We start from the raw sequence: 18,181 nt of genomic DNA on the forward strand, positions 1-18,181 counted from the left end.
GCCCCTGTTTTTAATTTTGCTTACACAAATCACTGGCGCCTACGTGCCAGAGGATAGGGCAACAGAAGTCAAATCTATCTGTTTCACCAGACCTGCTGCCAATGCAGTGCCCGTGGGGTGGAGGAGGCGGCCAGGGGTGCTCTCATCCCTGCTCCCCATGCTACTCACATTAAGTGGCCCCAACAGGCCCCCTCAACAAGTCCTACGCCGCCACCTTCACAAAGAACTCGGTTATTTACAGAGTAGGAACTGTTCCAGCCAAATAAAGATAACCACAGAAAATCACACAGAACTTTATTTTCATACCCTAGTTCCCTCCAGCTTTTGCTAACCACTTTACACAGTGTCTCTATGACCCTGGATTCTGGCAGTCCCCCAGAGTGATGGTCACAAGCAAATCTCCTGGAGGAGGGAACACGGAGCTGTTTCTAAAGGCCACCAGAAAGGTGGCCTGTTTCCTGGTCCCCCTCCTCCCTGACCCCGGCTCTTGGTGTCCCCCTCCCATGGAAAAGGACCCAGTCTGGAGGCTGAATACGAGTACGACTCTCATGCTCCTCCATCCTCACCCCTGGGTGCCTCCAGGGGAATGAAAAAAGACAATTCTGTGTTCCCCCTTCTCAAATGGAGGGCCTTTCAAAACCCAAACCAAACCGCAATGCTGGGGTGCAGCAATTTTCCACAGACTTATATTTACATTACCCCATTGTCATTCTGGGAGGCTTTTCCCTTAACTGTCATCAAAACTTTTCTCATCTATACTTGAACAAGAATTAAATTTAAAAATTATATTTAAAAAAAAAAAAAAAAAAAAAACTTTTCTCATCTTTCACAGTGGCAGAATTAGACAGGAAGAATTAACCAACACTCGCCCTGGGTGGCGTGGCTCAGTTGGCTGGAACATCCACCCCAGCTGGGGCAAATACGGGAGGCAACCACTTGCTATTTCTATCTCTTTTCTTCTCTTGCTCAAAGCAATGGAAAAATGTCCTTGGGTAAGGATAAAATTTTTTTTAATTAAAAAAATTTAACCAACACTTGAAAAAAAACAACTAACCCTGTGAAAACTGTCTTAGACAGAACTTCAGTGAGATGAGTATCTGGAGGACTGACATCCTCCTGACCCCTCCTCCCTCTAATTCTGCCTCCACTCCCAATCCCTGCCCGCACTCCCTTCTCGACACTCCAACATCGTGCTCCCCGAAGGGCAGGGTTCTGTGAAGAAGAGGCCCGAGTGCCTCAGGAAAGCTGAACTTGCTCCACCTCATCTGGCGACACCCTGGGCTGGCACTGGGGGCACCACCAGGTGAGCCTCTGGAAGCCACCTGGAGGCCCGAAGGCCTCCTTCACAACTTGATGCCCGGCAGGGCACTGATCTTTCTGGTAGACCTGCGTGTGCTGCTGTCTGCCCTGGAACTTTCCCTGAAGCCAGTCTGCACTGAACTCCACCACGTGATCCACGAGGATCCCGAGTTGCCGAGGACTGAGGAGTGAGCCGAGAGAAAGGGGATGGATCCCAGCTCTGTATAAGGCTTCATTCTTAATGATGTTCCCTGAAAGAAAGCAGGGAGAGGACAAGGGGAGAGTAAAGAACATACCTATAACAAAGCCAGTGCGCACAGTTAATAAAGAGGACCGAGGCGGATGGCAGCAGGGGGAGAGCCTCAGGAGAACCCAAGGCCAGCCCTGCCATGTACACCAGGCTCTTGGGGAAGTTTCATAATCCCTGAGTCAATTAATTTCCTTACCTATATAATGAATTTGGCAACATTTACTGATAAGGTTACTTTGCAGATGGGAGGAGATAAAACTCATGCATAACCCAAGTAATAGCAAAGTGGTTACCAAAACAGGCTCTGCAACCTGATTCTGTAGATTTAAATCCCAGCTCCTCCAGATCCTAGCTATCTAACCCTGGCAAGTCCCTCGCCTTCTTTAGGCTTTAGTTTCCTTGTCTGTACAATGGGGACGTTGCCTAGTTTTTGTGAGCAGTGGGAATTTTCACACACACACACACACGCTGAGCACAGTGACTAGTACATGGAGTACTCAGTAAATAGTACCTGTTATTATTGTTTAAAATGCCAAGCATGATGCCTAAAATACAAAAAGTGTTAGGCACTTTTTGGTATTATTTTAGTATTATTTATTTGTTTATTATTTTGGTATTATTTTATTATTTTTCTATTCTTGCCTCTTTCCCTGTGAAGCTGGCCTTGATCCCTTCTAGAGTCAATAATTCTCTTCATAATGTTCCAACAATGCACTTTCTTTAATCTCTACTAGGCATTTATCTCAATCTGTCTCAAGTTACGGTGAACTGGGCCCAAACTGTTGGGCTGTTAAACAATAATCTCCTTAAGCAGCAAAGGCTGGGCTGGGCAGGAGGCAAGCTCAACCCCTGTGCAGTCAATGGGTGAATGAAACGACCTCCCTTTCCAAGAGCTTCATCATCACACTCCCGGCTACACACAGAATTTCTCTCTAAACTCACGGGCAGACTACCTGGATTCCTATCGCAGCTGCACCACTTTCTGGCAATATGTCCTTTGCTTTCATTTCCTCATCTGAATGAAGAGTAAACTAGTAAATAACTATCCTACAGAATAGCAATAAGGATGAAACCACATGCCTGGCACATTAGAGTCACCTGTAAAATACTGCCTGTTATTACTATTGTGCATGATAATGATTTGTTAGTGGAGCATCAGCTCTTGCTATATATACCGTAAAAGCCTTTTGCTCCTCAAGGTGCAGGGACCCCCACGGTACTAACATAAGAATGCAAGGCCACTGTCTGGTGAGCTACTGGGCCAGGTCTCCCGTGCCCAGGTGAGCTGTGCCTGCAGGGGACAAAACAATGCCTTGGTTATGGAGGGGACTCCATCGTCAACAGCTTACCCTACTGCCTCGGCAGCCAATCAGAGGGACATGTGCTGTCCCACTGTGGGAAATAAGGACAGTTATGTTCTTTTTTTTTCCCTCTTCTAGAAATTTATTTATCTTTTTAAATATATTTTATTGAACAACCATTACAGTTGTTCTATTCCCCCCTTTCATTCCCCTCCACCCGCACACTCCCTCCCCCACCATTATCCCCCCCTTAGTTTATAACCACGTGTCTCAAGTTCTTTAGATTCTATATTTCCCCCACTATTCTTGCCCTCCCCCTATCTATTTTCTACCTACTGTCTATGCTATTTTCTGTGCCTTCTCCCCCCTTCTCCTCCTCCCACTCCCCTGTTGCTAACCCTCCATGCATTCTTCATTTCTATGGTTCCACTCCTGATCTAGCTGTCCTCTTGGTTTGCTTTTGTTTTAGGTGTGGTTGTTAATAACTGTGTGTTTGCTGTCCTTTCACTGTTAATATTTTTCATCTTCTTTTTCTTATATAAGTCTCTTTAACATTTCATATAATAAGGGCTTGGTGATGATGAACTCCTTGAACTTGACCTTATCTGAGAAGCACTTTATCTGTCCTTCTATTCTAAATGAAAGTTTTGCTGGATAAAGCAATCTTGGCTGTAGGTCTTTGGATTTCATGACTTGGAATACTTCTTTCCAGCCCCTTCTTGCCTGTAAGGTCCCTTTTGAGAAATCAGCTGACAGTCTGATGGGTACTCCTTTGTAGGTGACTGTCCCCTTATCTCTTGCTGCTTCTAGAATTCTCTCCTTCATTTTAATCTTGGCTAATGTAATTGTGATGTGCCTTGGTGTGTTCCTTCTTGGGTCCAACTTCTTTGGGACTCTCTGAGTTTCCTGGATTTCCTGGAAGTCTATTTCCTTTGCCAGACTGGGGAAGTTCTCCCTTATAATTTGTTCAAATAAGTGTTCCACTCGTGGCTGTTTCTTTCCCCCTTCTGGTACCCCTATAATCCGGATGTTGGAACGTTTAAAGATGTCTTGGAGGTTCCTAAGCCTCTCCTCATTTTTTTGAATCCTCATTTCTTCATTCGTTTCTGGTTGGATGTTTCGTTCTTCCTTCTGGTCCATTCCATTGATTTGAGTCTCAGTTTCCTTTCCATCACTATTGGATTCCTGGACATCTCCCTTCATTTCAATTAGTTTAGCCTTCACATGTTCCTCTAATCAACCAGTTCTGTGACCATAATCAACCAGTTCTGTTAGCATCCTGATAAACAATGTCTTGAATTGTGCTTCTGAGAGGCTGGCAATTTCTCGGTTGCTGAGAGTTATCAGCTCTGGGACTTTGAGTTCTTCTTGCGCCATCTTTTGGGCTGTTCATGCCTGTTAGGTAGCAGGATCGGAGCCCTAAGGTGTTCACTAGAGCAGGGCAACTAAGTCGCTGGGTTGTGACGTTGTATGTGGGGGCGGGGTCAAAGAGGGACTATGGCGTCCCATCTGCCGCCTGCCGCCGTGGCCCTCACCGGTGCCGCAGCTGCTGCCATCACCGGGCCCACACGTTTTGTCCCACTGCACGCGAGTATGCCACCGCCGTCAGCCCTCGCCCCCTGGGGCCTGCGTGGTCCGTCTCACTGTGCGCGAATGTGCGACTGTGGTCAGTCTGCCCTGCACCCCAACTGGTTCCGGGCTGCCTGCGCGCCTAGGTCGGGGGACCTGTCCTGCCCGACCCTGCTCGCTGCTGGCTCCGCCCCTCTTACCGTAAGGACGGTTATATTCTTACAGGCCAGCTAATTAGCCACCCTAGTTTTCAAATTGCTCAACTCTTCTTTCCACATCAAAACACTCACAGTTTCATTGCTCAGGAAACCTGAACAGAGAGGGCAAACCTGCTTCTTCACTTATGTCTCATAAGATCCTGGTGTAGACCTGAGACAGCTCTGCTTTGACTATCGGGCAGCTCCATCTGCCCTGAGCAACCCCACTGACAAATGCTCTGCTCTCTGTTAGCAAACTGCATGCCTTTGGCTTCCTGACAGTCACCTTTCAAGTGCCTGCTGTGTCCCAGGCACAGTGCTAAGCACTGAAGGGTTCAAGGATAGATGAGATATGACCCTGCCCTCTTGGAGGTCACATGCTAATGTGGCTATCAGGCAGTCTACAACTGATAACAGGATTAGGGTATGAATTCTGAAGCCAGGGAAGAAGTCAGAAACTGTCTAATCTAACTGCCTCCGTTTAAAAATGTGGGGAAGCAAAGCCAAAGAGAGTAAGGGTTCACCTCAACACCAGTAGTGCTCACACTTGGGGTGGATCTCAGTTCCGTGCTTCCCAGACGAGCGACTTTTCTGTTAAATAACTCTGCAGGGCTCACCCCTTTCCCATCCATCATACCTAAGCCTGAGAAGTATCTTTGGTCCAACAGTGTGTAGCAGACGGGCTGCGCCTGGCCCAGAGCTTCCAACGCTTGTCCTCGATGGAACTTTGCAGACAAGATGTCAGAGGTGGGTTTGATCACTGGGGAAGAGCTCCAAGACATCTGACAACTATAAAATGCCAGGAAGCCACCACCACCAAAGTGCAAGACCAACCTGGGAAGAAAGAAAAGATCACAGGCACCTAGAGTAACCACAGTATTGTCAGGTCACACGTCCACGCAGCCCACACCCCTGTCAGGATTAACCTGGGGGAGCTAAGGTCCCGGCAGAGGAAAGGAGTGGCTCTGTCAGAATCATAAAAATTTCGGGGCTAAATGAAGTAATTAAAAGAAAACACATACAGCGCACTTCATTTTCCTGATCGTAACAATACACGTTCACTGAAGACAACTTGGGATGTACAGAAAGTCTAAAGTTCAGGAGCTAAAGCTACCTGCACAAAAACAGGCTTATTAGAAAGGAGGACAGATAGATGCTAGAGAGACACCACTCCCAGTTTCAGACAAGATTTACCAAGGAAGACACACCTAAACATGCTCCCATGGGCTTCCTGAACCCTGAGGACAGAGAAGAACCCTTATGAACTTTGATACAGAAATGGGGCCCTGACCAGCGTGGGTGAGCGGGTAGCACATCGTTCTGCAAAGCGAAAGGTGGTAAGTTTGATTCCCAGTCAGGGCACGTGCCAGGGTTGTGGACCAGGTCCCCAGTTTGGGGGAGTATGAGAGGCAACTGATCAATGTTTCTCTCCCTCTCCTTCTCCTTTCCTTCTCCTTCCCTTCCCCTCTCTCTGAAAATAAATTAATAATAAAATCTTTGAAAAGGAAGGAAGGAAGGAAAGAAGGGAGGGAGGGTGGGTCACTCTGCAAAGGAAGAAGACACACAGGCTGGAATGGGACTTCCTCCTCGTCGGAAGAAGAGTGGGATTCATGCGTCTGACCCAGGTGATGTTCTATGTGACAATAAAAGGTGACCTTAAAAGCACAGGAACCCCCAAAACACCTATGCCGGGTATCTGATGTGATTAATTACATCAGCCAAAATCTTAAGATGGGGGAAATGAAAAGGAAAGAACATAGTAAGCAGCATTAGATTGGTGATATTTATTGTGAAATGTGAAATGTAAAATGTAAAATGGATTATGATTATGCAACTGAGAACTACAAGTGCTGGGAAAGAATTTCTGAAACCAAAGATATTTATTTTAGTATGTTTTTAATATTATTAGTTTGGGGGATGTCTTTTGTTTAATGAAATCATCTACTTTGTGTTTCACACAGAGCAGCCTGAAGTGTATGCATCACGACTTGACAAGTCGCCCAGGGGTTTACGGACAGCGTGTCCACCTCGGCAGCGTGGTCCTGGGGACTAGGGGCCCATGCAAACGGGCGGGAGCTGTGCGGGAGGAAGCGGGCACAGCAGGAGTGTACTGCAACCCCTTCTTATAGAAAACAAAGGCAGTAGAGCATCCTGAGTCACTGAAGCCCCTGCAGACCAGGCTGTAAACAGATCCTGTCCTGGGAGCTCTCAGGGAAGGGGCGGGCAGGACGGGGACCTTGATACATAAAGGGATCTTCCCATGTGGCAGGGGATGAGGAGGGAGGCTTACTATTCTTAATGTGCTCAGACCTAGACCCTGGTATTCAAAGGAGACTACGTCCAAAGTAAAATCGTTTCCCTGCTCAGAAAAAAGTGCTAGTAGCCCTAGGACCGAACCATGAAGACACCGAGCTGCTCATTCCCAAGTCCCTATTCTATGGGACAAAAGTCAGAGGGCAATGGCTAAAAATACTAGTTCGTGTTAAGCTCTGATAGAGCCAAGTGACTGGAAAAGACCGTATCTCAGACAGCAGTTTATACAACCTGCTGAAAGGTTTCTAGCAGGGACCAAACGGGGAAGGTCCAGAGCATCCTTAGCCTGAGCTCAGCACGTACAGAAAATCTCACAGGAGTACTAAAGTAGTGGGGAATAGAACAGTCCCAGATCTCAATTTTTATGGGATAATTTGATAAAAATCAAACACTGGGTACCAGTAACAACAAATGCCATTTATGGTCACCTGGCGCAGAAAAAATATTGCCGAAGCCTGTCCAGCTGACCAAGGGGCCTTTCCAGGAAGTGTCTATGCACATGGGAGAGGGCAGCGGATCTTGGTGCAGCTGACAATCCAACGTGGTGACTACAGAAACAGAGCGGGCAGATTCCTGGTCTGCTGGCCTAAGGTGGGCCTAAGCATCCCGCCGTGAGCATCTGCATGGGGCCAAGGACTCTTGGCCTTGCCCTGCTCAAAGAGAACATTGGACACACTCTTGTACAGCTGAGCAACCAGCCTCAACTAGGCGTCATAAGGCAGGTGTTTCAGAACAGTCTCTCACTGACACATACACCGCGGATCCATCTTCCTCAGTACTGCCTGGGACATAGCCTGGGACAAAGCCTGGGACATAGCCTGGGACACCCCATTCTGAGCTGAGTACTTCCAGATGTAGTCTTGTGACTTCTCGTCTGACACAGCTTTGCCAGCTTTCTTCTCTGGCTGCATCGGTCAAACAGGCACTTCCCGATCCACCTTGCCAGTCCATGTAGGGGCCCTGCCAGGCCGACCACAGCTGCTGTGAAGGACAGGTAAGGATCTGGAAAGGCACTGCCCCCCAAGTGGCTGGTACAGGCACTGCACTGCCGCCTTCGCGGTCACTGTCGAGGGTGAGGTACAAGTGCACGCGCTCAGTAAACTGAGCATCGTTACAGCCTAACACGTTGGTGAAACTGAGGGACAAGTTCAGCGTAGTCAGTGGCCCCAGTACTGCCGCTCTCGAGGCACAGATTCCAGTAGATCTTTCCGGCAATGCAAGGCAGCTTGGCGAGCAGATCCACAGTCTTCATAAACTAACTCCCAGTGCCCAGTCTGTTGATGTGCTCTGCTGTGGCAAAGTTTCTTTCTGTCAGAGTATTTCCTACTTATCCAGAGGGTTGAGAGTCTGGAGTCATTCTTTTGTTCGGCTGTAATTTTTTACCGGACTATGATTGGTATTATGATCATAGCCTGCACATTTTCTGCTTTGGGCATTAAGAGTTGCAGCCAGATACATCATTGATCTCTGCTTATACTTTATGTACGTAAGTGCACAGTGTGTTTTTCAAAATAGAACACACTGGAAATGTTAAGAACAGGTTATGACATCGATAACTCAAATACTCTTATGTTTTGTTTACTTAATACATTGAACTTGGGAAGAGGCACCCAAAGGCTCCCAGGGTGGTCGTGGTTTATAAAGTTTTATAATGTTGAGAGCTGTAACGGCTGCACTGAGCTGAGATATGGGTGTAGATTGGCGGCAGAGCTGTCCAGCATGGTGAGCACACGATAGGCAGAGCCACTCTCTCTGCCCACTCTTCTGAGAGCCAAGGTACCTGTTCCTCTGTGGAGATTTGCCCAGTTACCCGCAGCCAAAATAAGCCCTCCACTAGGGGCTCTACCCCTCCCTTCGCCTCGGGCAGCAGTTCCTGGCATTCGGGAATGCTGTAGCCTTGGAAACAGATACCCTCACCAGGATCAAGAACTGATGTTTCATACACTGACCCCTTCGTGCCCCTCATGCCACCATACACCATGTCCACAGTGATTCAGCCCACAATTGTCTTAACTCTGTCCTGTTCCTTAGGTGTCAGGTCAGCCAATATGCGTTTCAACTTCGTGGAGGAAGCACCAGCATGGAAGAACAAGACAGGATGCATTCTTGGCTCCAATGAAAGCGACAGAGGGAGAACTCGGGGATCTGGTAGGGAGAGAGCTGAGAGAGAGGAGAGAGTTGCAGCAGGAAGGGGGGCCAACTGCAGCACCAGACACCCCGCCGATGCCTGTGGGTGCACAAGGTTCTTAAGCAGTTTAGTTACACATAATTAGCTACACAATATAGTTAGTTAGCAATCTGGAACTAAAATTCTAAACTATCTCAGCAAATGCAGGAGATGGTGTTGATGTAACAGAACAGAAGTGGTGAAGTAGAAATACTTCATCTCATCTCAGAGGGGTGAAGGAATGTGACCAAAAAACCAGTTTCAATAACAAGGGAGAAAAGTTATTAATGTCATTAAAAATGTGATGGCTAACTGTCAGATGTAATCGAAAAATAATTTAAATTTTTATTTATTTACTTATTTTTAGAGAGAGGAGAAGGGAGAGAGGGAAAGAACATAGATGTGAGACACACATCAACTGGTTGCCTCTCGCACACACACAACCGGGGACCTGGCCCACAACCCAAGCACGTGCCCTGACTGGGAATCGAACTGGCGACCCATTGATTTGCAGGCCTGTACTTAATCCATGGAGCCACACCAGCCAGGGCTGAGAAATAATTTAAAAAATTTTTTTAACTTGATGGCTATTAACTCAGAAAACAATAAGTATAATTTAAGATAAAATTATTACCAACAGAATGAAGATAAATAGTAATCCTTCTAAATTAATGGGGTTGCGGGGAAGCTGATAAGAAATATAAGAAATGATACATCCAAAAAAAGAAAAGAAAACAAAGTACAATAAAATGGCAAATGAAAGAAAATCCATATACCTCAGTTATCCCCATTTCAAAATAGTTTCAGGTTGAGTTTAGAAATATATAAAACTTTGGTTCATAGGTTATATGAAACATACCTAAAATAAATGAAAAAAAAACCCTACAACTAAGTGAGGGAAGAGCAAGGGATGGGCCAGCAGAACCGAGTGGCACTATCAGCAACAAGAAGAGTATAATTCAGGACCAAAGGCAAAGAAAGAGCATGTTATTTAATAATGAAGCTGTAAAGAACCTATGAGAGTCAGGGAACCTGATGCCTGGAACCTCTGGGCTGAAAGCACATAAACAAAAATGCTCAAAAAGACAAGGAGAAACTTTACAAAACCACGACTACTCTGGGAGCCTTTGGGTGCCTCTTCCCAAGTTCAATGTATTAAGTAAACAAAACATAAGAGTATTTGAGTTACCGATGTCATAATCTGTTCTTAACATTTCCAGTGTGTTCTACTTTGAACAAACACACTGTGCACTTACGTACATAAAGTGTAAGCAGAGATCAATGATGTATCTGGCTGCAACTCTTAATGCCCAAAGCAGAAAATGTGCAGGCTATGATCATAATACCAATCACAGTCCGGTAAAAAATTACAGCCGAACAAAAGAATGACTCCAAACTCTCAACCCTCTGGATAAGTAGGAAATACTCTGACATACAGACTATTTAAAAGGAATGTTATTTATTTTAAAGGCCAACAATGTAGATAAAACTCTGGCAAGCCTAATTAAGGAAAAAAGGGGTGGGGGACAAAGTAATAGGTAACACATGAAAAAAGAGAAGGGACACAGAACTTGACAAGTCTTGAAAAGGAATGTCAAGTGATGGGTTAACTGGTCTGAACACCTGGGGGGAACCCTCCCCGTGGACGAGCAGCAAACCCCCCTCGCCCCACACCTGCAGGGGTCTACCCGGAGCCACGCAGCAGTGGGAGGTGGGCGGGGGTTCTGAGAAAGTTCTCCTTGCTCAACTGAACGTTTCAAAACGACCCTCTCTCCTCCTCTTTCCTCTCTCTTTGTGCGCAATAGGCCTGCTGTTCCAAAGACAAAACCAACGTGTGGAAAAGCGCAAATACCGGAGAATCACAAGAACCTGAAGCCAAAGCCTGGGATGTGAGTCGATGCCAAATCCCACCCTCCCTCTGAACTTCCAACTATGTGAACAGACAGAAAAATCACCTCCCAACTTAAGCCAGCCTGAGTTCTTTTTACAGTCCAAAGAATCCTACTGGATCATAAATCACACCAGAAAGAAAGATTATAGATCTGAGCGTAATAAAATATAATATGAGGCTTTGGAAAATAGAAAAAGCAATGTGACTTTCGGGCAGAAGGGTCTTCTTTATTTAGCAAAAAGGGGTTAACTTCAGAGATAGCAAGAAAAATACTGACCCCATATAGTTATATAGTTCTGGACTGTATAACTTTGTAAGTTATATAAATGTCTAATCACTATGGTGTACATCAGAAACTAATTTAATATTCTTTGTCAACTGTAATTGAAAAATAAGAATTATTTATTAAAAAATGCTGACTAGTATTTTCCATACAATGGAAAATTCTGAATGCCAAAGGGCACGAACACTCCCAAAGGACAGAGAGGAAACAATACTGGGACCACATACCACAAAAGGTAACACACGGTATCAAAAAGCTTTTACAAAGTAATAAATGGAATGCACAGACAATCCATGGCAGCGAGAACTCAGCTGAGTGAGCATTTCTGTGAGTCATAAGGTCGCTCAGCCCTGAGGATGCTCACCCTCTTTGCTCAGCAGTGACCCCTCTGGGAATGTGCAGTGACGAAATCACCCCGACACGGATGCCGTTTTATGCCCTGAGATCGTTTCAACGTTAATGGATTAAAGACTGAGACAATTCTGTCCCTAAATTCAGAGTTAAACTCGTTAAACCATCCAATGTTCTTCAGAGACCTCCACCACCCAGGGCCACGTTTGTTGGACAAGTTGTCCCCCTTCGCTAACCCTACCCAGGATGTGACCATTCCTCTCCGGGTGCAGACCACAGTCTACATTCTATGACAGGGAGACAGAAAAGTGTCTTCTCTCTCCTAGGAAGCAGACTGCTGGAGAGCCACCTGAGTGTGCCCACAGAGTGAGGCACACCGTGGGGGCTGTGGGGAACACTGCAGACCCCACGGGGAAGCAGAGAGACACTGCCCATGGCCCACCCCACCATGCCATTACCTTGGAATGGGGTCCCTCCAGTCACCCCTCTTGTTCGCTTTCTTTGCTCTGGAGAATTCGTTCACCCAGATGCTGCCAAACAAACCAAAGCTGATCTGCAGCCACCTCTCAGCACTTCCCGCAGGGCCATCCGCCCCCAGACGCTCCGAGCCATTGTCCCCGCTGTGGACACGCGCCAGGGGCCAGGCTGACTGGTCTGAGACTTTCTGGGAGTCGGGACCCAAGGTCTGCTTTTGGTCCCCAGCCCCTTCCTTCTGCTCTCTTTTTTGCAGAGGTTCTGGCAGTGGGTTGTTGCCAGGAAACCTGGTTTCTTCGTCCGGGTCAAATCTAAGGAATAGTTTCTTTCCATGGACCTAGAAAAAAATGAACATAACCCAAGCCTTTGTTATAGATGTGTTTGTGTTCCCCCCAAATTCAGGTGTTGAAAACACGACCCACCAAGGTATGGTATCTGGAGGTGCTCCTCTGGACAGTGATGAGGTCATGACTCAGGTGGGGGCCTCCTTTATCACTGCCCGCATAAAGAAGACCCCAGGGAGCTCCCTGGTCCCTCCCACCACGTGAGAGCACAGGGAGAAGATGACTGTCCTTGAGTCAGGAAGGTGAATCTGCCAGCACCTTGATTTTGAATCTCTAGGCTCCAGAACTGAGAAATAAGTATCTGTTTTACAAGCTGCCCAGTCTGTGATGGCAGCACAAACAGACTACACAGGCCCAGAAAGGGGAGGGCCAGAGCAGGTGGGTGGGACATTTATCCTAATGCAAATCTTTCCACTTTGCCCCTTCCATGAAGCTTTCCCAAGCTGGGGATTTTGGACTTGACTTTTGCTCACTGCTCCAGAGGTGTGGGCAGTTAGCACAGTTTCAAAGTGATTAGAATCAAGTGGGAATTGGATCTGCAGCAAAATAGATCCATTCCTCACAGCACGGTCATCCTAGAATACCTGAAGGGAAACACCCCCAAGTTTTTCATGGATTAGCTAAGAAATGAATAGAAATTGTCATCCCTGTGTTCAAGATTAATGCTTTTTTAAAAAAGAAACAGCACACACATGCTCCACATACAGACTGACAGCCGTTAAAGACAGCACACTGTAAAACCAGGTGCCACCAAAGGTACACACTGAAGACCACGGTTCTGACCACAGGACCTCCAACTTCTCAGTGAGCAGAGAAATTCCAACTGTAGCAGTATGTTGCAACCCTCTCTCCAAAAGAGGGCATTATCTGCAAATGTGAGCACAGCTATTTGCACCTACACACGAGGAACGCGTGCTACATAAAAAATAGAGCCAGGTACATGACCGGCGTGACCCGGTGGGTTGGGCATCGTCCAGCAAAGTGAAATGTCTTTGGTTGGGGCCCTGCAATGAATCAATGTTGCTCTTGCAAATTGATGTTGCTCTCCCTTTTTCTGCACGCCCCCCCCCCCGCCACTGAAAATAAATCAATAAAATCTTCAAAAATAAAAAATGCAGAGCAAGGAATTAAGTGGGCATAACAGAATTTGCTCCAGAAAATGCTTTCTCGATACAGATTCACCCATGGTGGCATAATGCTGAAGAAAATATTTACCAAATGCCCCTCTGGGTTAAATCATTTACGGGGTGAAAAATGCTTCTGTCAGGATATTCCTGTACCTGCTCCAACCATGGCAATTTCTGCTGCCCCTCTTTTCAATTCCTGGGACACGAGAGCACTGCAAACAGCTGATCACTCACTGAGTTTAAATGAGCCAGACAGTGTCCCAGGCTGTGAGGCGCACCCAGATGAGTAGATCTCTGCTCCTTCCCTCTCAGAATTCAGTATTTAAAAAGATGAAAATTCTGACACGTGCACAACAGGGATAAACACTGAAAACATTATGCTCAGTGAAAGAAGCCAGTCACAGGAAAACACATAGACCATGTGCTGGATTCAACGTGTGTACAGGGCCCAACAAAGGCAAATCTAGAAAAACAGAAAATGGGTCACTGGCTGCTCAGGGCTGGCAGCGAAGGGCTGGGGTGAGATGCAGTGTGACTGCAAGTGGACACTGGGTTTCTTTTCGGGGTGACGAAAATGTTCTAAAGTTGATCATGGTGATGGCTGCACAAGTTTGTATGAAGACACTAAAAGCCAATGAATTGCACACTTTAAAGGAGTGAATTGTATGCTATGTGAATTTTATCTCAATAAAGCAAACTAGGATTTACTGAGCACCTATGATGCACCAAGCATAAAGCCTGTTTCTTTTTTTTTGTCTTTTAAATATTTTATTTATTTTTAGAGAAAGGGAGGAAGAGAGGGAGAGAAACATCAATGTGTGGTTGCCTCTCATGTGACCCCTACTGGAGACCTGACCCACAACCCAGGCACGTGTCCTGACTGGGAATGGAACCAGTGACCCTTTGTTTCACAGGCTGGTGCTCAATTCACTGACCTATACCAGCTAGGGTTAAAGCCTGTTTCATACAACCATTTTTACTGCTCAGTGATTTGTCCCCATTTACAACTGCAGGAACTAAAGCTAAGATTAAGCAACTTGCTTAGGAGCGCACAGCTAAGAAGCAACAGAGCTCCTTAATTGTTTTCTACAGCCATTATTACATGCCTCTTAAGTGCTGGGCCCTGCGCTAAGTGCCAATGATACAATATTGATGAGGACACACCCCCTGCCCCAATTATCTGTTTCCTCCATGAAGCAGGCAGAAAAATTCAGCTATGAGGGCCCAACGGTAGGAAGCAGAGGGTGCCATGGAAACACAGAGAAGAATGCTCTCCCCAGCCCAGAGCAGGCAAGGCAGGCTTCTCAGACAGTGTGAGGGCAAGGCTAAATCCAGAAGACTAGAATTACCACGGTAACATGAGGACACAGGACTGGGGGCAGAGGTGGAAAATAAAGTAAGACTTGTTTAAGCAGGGGAGAAGCAAGTCAAAGCCATGGGCAAGAAGGATGTGTGAGAGGAGTTCCAGAACCTTCAATATGATTAGGTAAGAGATGCAGGGCAGGGTCAACCCTGGGAGTGCCTTGAGGGAATTCTGCCTAACATCCAAGGCAAAGGTGATCCAGGTTAAAAACTATCAGAAGGCGCCCTGGCTGGCGTAGCTCAGTGGATTGAGCAAAGGCCTGCAAACCAGAAGATCGAGGTTCAATTCCCAGTCTGGGCACATGCCTGGGTTGCAGGCCAGTTCCCTGCAGGCCAACTCCCAGCAGGGGATGCACGAAAGGCAACCATACACTGATGTTTCTCTCCCTCTCTCCTTCCCTTCCCCTCTAAAGATAAATAAATAAAATTAAAAAAAAAAACTATCAGAAGGCTATGTTCTTCCCTTATGTCCTTGCTGCCTCATGGGATGAAGCGTGGTTCCCAACCAAAGGTGTAGAGTCAGCTGGAGGGATCAGAACCACTCTAGGCTCCCTGAATCAGAATCTCCAGTGTTTGTACCTTTTTTTTTTCTTTTTATAGTTCCATGGGCCACTGTGATGCCCCTTCCGGCTGAGAAACATCAGACTGGAAGAGGTGGGGGCTGCGTGGAGTCCTATGATGGCTGTCTTGGGTTCAAAGAAGTGATGGCATGGAAGGTGTTGAGATAAATTCTAGGGGAGGCACAGGACATGCTGACGGAGCCGGCCCACCTGTGTGAGGAAGACGAAGAACTCACCTGGGTGTCCTGGAGCCACAGGGATTGGAAACTGGCAGGGCTCAGCTTCTTACTGCTGCCCCCTGTCTGGACCACCTGCTGCCCCACAAAGGGGCGCACCAAGTGGTGAAACTTCCTCACAGATGGCCCCTCTGGCATCCCTGCAGGCAGAAATGACATGGCTGTTTCTCTCTAGCATCTCTGATGGGTGTCAAGCTCCAAGCAGTGCTTTTTTTTTTTTTGCCAACTTAAACAGTATACATGGCCCAAAAGGGGGCATGGTTTGGGAGGAGTGTCAAAGAGACTGAGCAGCTGCACCAGCTTCCCAGGTATGGGTTCCCTTTCCAGGTCCTCTCGCCTTCCTTCATGTAGCAAACAATCAAGCACCTGCAGTGTGGGACGACAGTTCGCCTCAGGGAGCCCTGCACTTGGAGCCTGCAGCAGCTCTGAACAGGAGCAGCCCCTTGCGGCTTTTAGCCTGGACAGGAGCCCCTTACTCATCTCCACACTCTCTGTCCTCCTCTCAAAACCAATCCAACCCACTGCTGCTGATCTATCCACCTCCACTCACCTCCCCCCACATACTTTTTAGGGAAGAGATGGTCTTGGTAGAGAAGGCTGAAAGGCACCCAGCCCTCCCAGGATCACCTCACTAGTAAGGGCACTGTGTATGTGACAACAGTGTAGAGCTCAGAATCAGGACAAGTGCAGACACAGAGACCTGTCGGTTCCGAGCTGGTAAGAGGTCACACCCAGCTTAACTACAGATCTTTATCCCTGGTAACTGAGAAACAGCTGGGGTTCCACTTTAACTCAGATGTAGGGTTACCTCCACATCTCTCTCCCTGCTCCAAACCACCCATGTTCACTAAGAGTCTGAGAGGCACTCAGGTGTTTTGAGTCTGCATGGCCTGCACCCCCCTTCTCCCACGCAGGGGTCCCCCCCCACCCCGTGCCCTTACCCAGGGCACACTGCTTAACTACCTGTTTCCTCACCTGCATGAGACTCTAAGTAATGACGAAAATCCAAAGAACTGAGTAGGTACCTGGTGTGGTGTCTGCCACTCTATTTAAGCAAGTCAAAAGAACATTTTAAAATCTCTGGAATGGGGATGTCTCTTACAATCCACGCCTTCCCACAGTGAGCGGCACACTCAACAATGTGTATTTAAATTTGAGTGTTTTACAGTCACTAAAATGTAGTGATATTCCCTTAATGGGACCTTCAAGACACTCACGAGTCTACAGCGGTACAACTGATGGGCTGCAAGAAGACCCGCGGCGGACCTGCATCTCGACCAGCTCTCGGTGACCTGGTCATCTCTAATGAGGAAGCTTCTGAAAAAGCCTCCCTCTGAAATGCACCTAATCCTGAAGGTACGTGGACACAGGGCGTGCTTCTTCTAGGTATACTTATGAAGATGGAAAACTGAGCAGCAAACTGCCTCCACCACAGACTTCAAAGATTAGAGATGGGGTGAAAGCGAACGGGGCGGGGGGTGGGGAGAGGTGGGCGCAGAGACAGGGCACTCTGGTGCACCTCCCAGGAGAAAATGGAGGGAGACCCGGGGGTAAGCATCCCTCCCGGGGGGGGGGGGGGGGAATGGCCAGGGGTGCGGATTCCGTAGAAGACGCTAGTAAAATTTTCCGTAATTGAGTTTTCCCGCCGGTAACAAGGTGACAACAGGCGCGGGCAGCGCCCTCTCCGGCCCGTGCGGACGGGCTGGTTGCTGCACTCACCGGCTCCGGGCCCGCAGCCCCTAGGCTAGGCCCTCCCGCCGCCACCGGAGCTGGGAGTACTGGGTGCCCGGCGTCTGCGCGGGGATGTGACCCCGGGCTGGGCGCTCAACGTCGTTCTGGCAGCCGGGAGCCGGGCTCTAGCCCAGGGCTGGAAAGCGGGTGTAGAGCGATGCCCCCTGCTCCTGTGTGGGCACGTGACTCTGTTTGGGTGTTGGGGGGGACGTAGAACGGAGTTCCGCTCCGGAGTGTGCGCAGAAGGCCTGGCTTGCCCCTCTCGGTGGGATGGGCGGGGCTTTGTCATCATTGGGTGGGCGCCGGGTTCTACCCGGGCGGGGGCCGCGGGGCGTGGGGCGCGGGGCGGGGAGCGTGTGGGTCTCATAACCTATGGGTTCAGGTGTGCGCGGCGGCGACCAAAGGTGGGGTGAAGGGCGGCGCAGAAGAAAGGCAGTCAGAGATTGGGGTTGTGTGACGGTGAAGAAGTGAACTGCCTTTGGAACATTTATTGTTTAACGAAGACAGACGGTGGTGGAGAAAAATTAAGTATCTGAGTAAAACCTTGGCACAGGCAAGCCTTCACGTAGATGTTGCTCAGCATCCAAACCTGGTGAGGTCGCTGTGAAAAGAAAACAGGTTGTCAGGAAACTTTCATGAAATTCTCAAGAAATTTTTAAAGGGTGGGATCTTTTTATAACTTGAGCATTATTATTTGAATTTTTACCATGAACAAATGTTGCCTTA

At 47.7% G+C, this 18,181-nt stretch overlaps 1 protein-coding gene across 1 annotated transcript; it reads right to left on the reverse strand.

Annotated features, from left to right (window-relative positions):
- Positions 1-1,038: 1,038 nt before the first annotated feature.
- NEIL2 (nei like DNA glycosylase 2) lies at positions 1,039-17,636 on the reverse strand. The gene is made up of 5 exons (XM_037042172.1): positions 17,444-17,636; positions 15,725-15,864; positions 12,080-12,432; positions 5,254-5,450; positions 1,039-1,550 (listed from the first exon to the last, which is right to left on the reverse strand). Exons 2-5 carry the CDS (start codon positions 15,860-15,862, stop codon positions 1,237-1,239), a joined length of 1,002 nt encoding a protein of 333 aa, XP_036898067.1. The 5' UTR covers positions 15,863-15,864; positions 17,444-17,636; the 3' UTR covers positions 1,039-1,236.
- Between the last annotated feature and the right edge of the window lie 545 nt (positions 17,637-18,181).

Source organism: Sturnira hondurensis, unplaced genomic scaffold, assembly GCF_014824575.4.
Source record: "Sturnira hondurensis isolate 20B ecotype Veracruz unplaced genomic scaffold, ASM1482457v3 Scaffold0003693, whole genome shotgun sequence".
NCBI lineage: Eukaryota > Metazoa > Chordata > Mammalia > Chiroptera > Phyllostomidae > Sturnira > Sturnira hondurensis.

Excerpts from the sequence above, each read along its gene's own strand:
- NEIL2 (XM_037042172.1), bottom strand. The coding sequence starts at position 15,862 with ATGCCAGAGGGGCCATCTGTGAGGAAGTTTCACCACTTGGTGCGCCCC. Across the intron at positions 12,433-15,724 it reads TGTGGCTCCAGGACACCCAG|GTCCATGGAAAGAAACTATT; the intron begins GTGAGTTCTTCG and ends ATTTTTTTCTAG. Across the intron at positions 1,551-5,253 it reads AAGATACTTCTCAGGCTTAG|GGAACATCATTAAGAATGAA; the intron begins GTATGATGGATG and ends GCTTTCTTTCAG.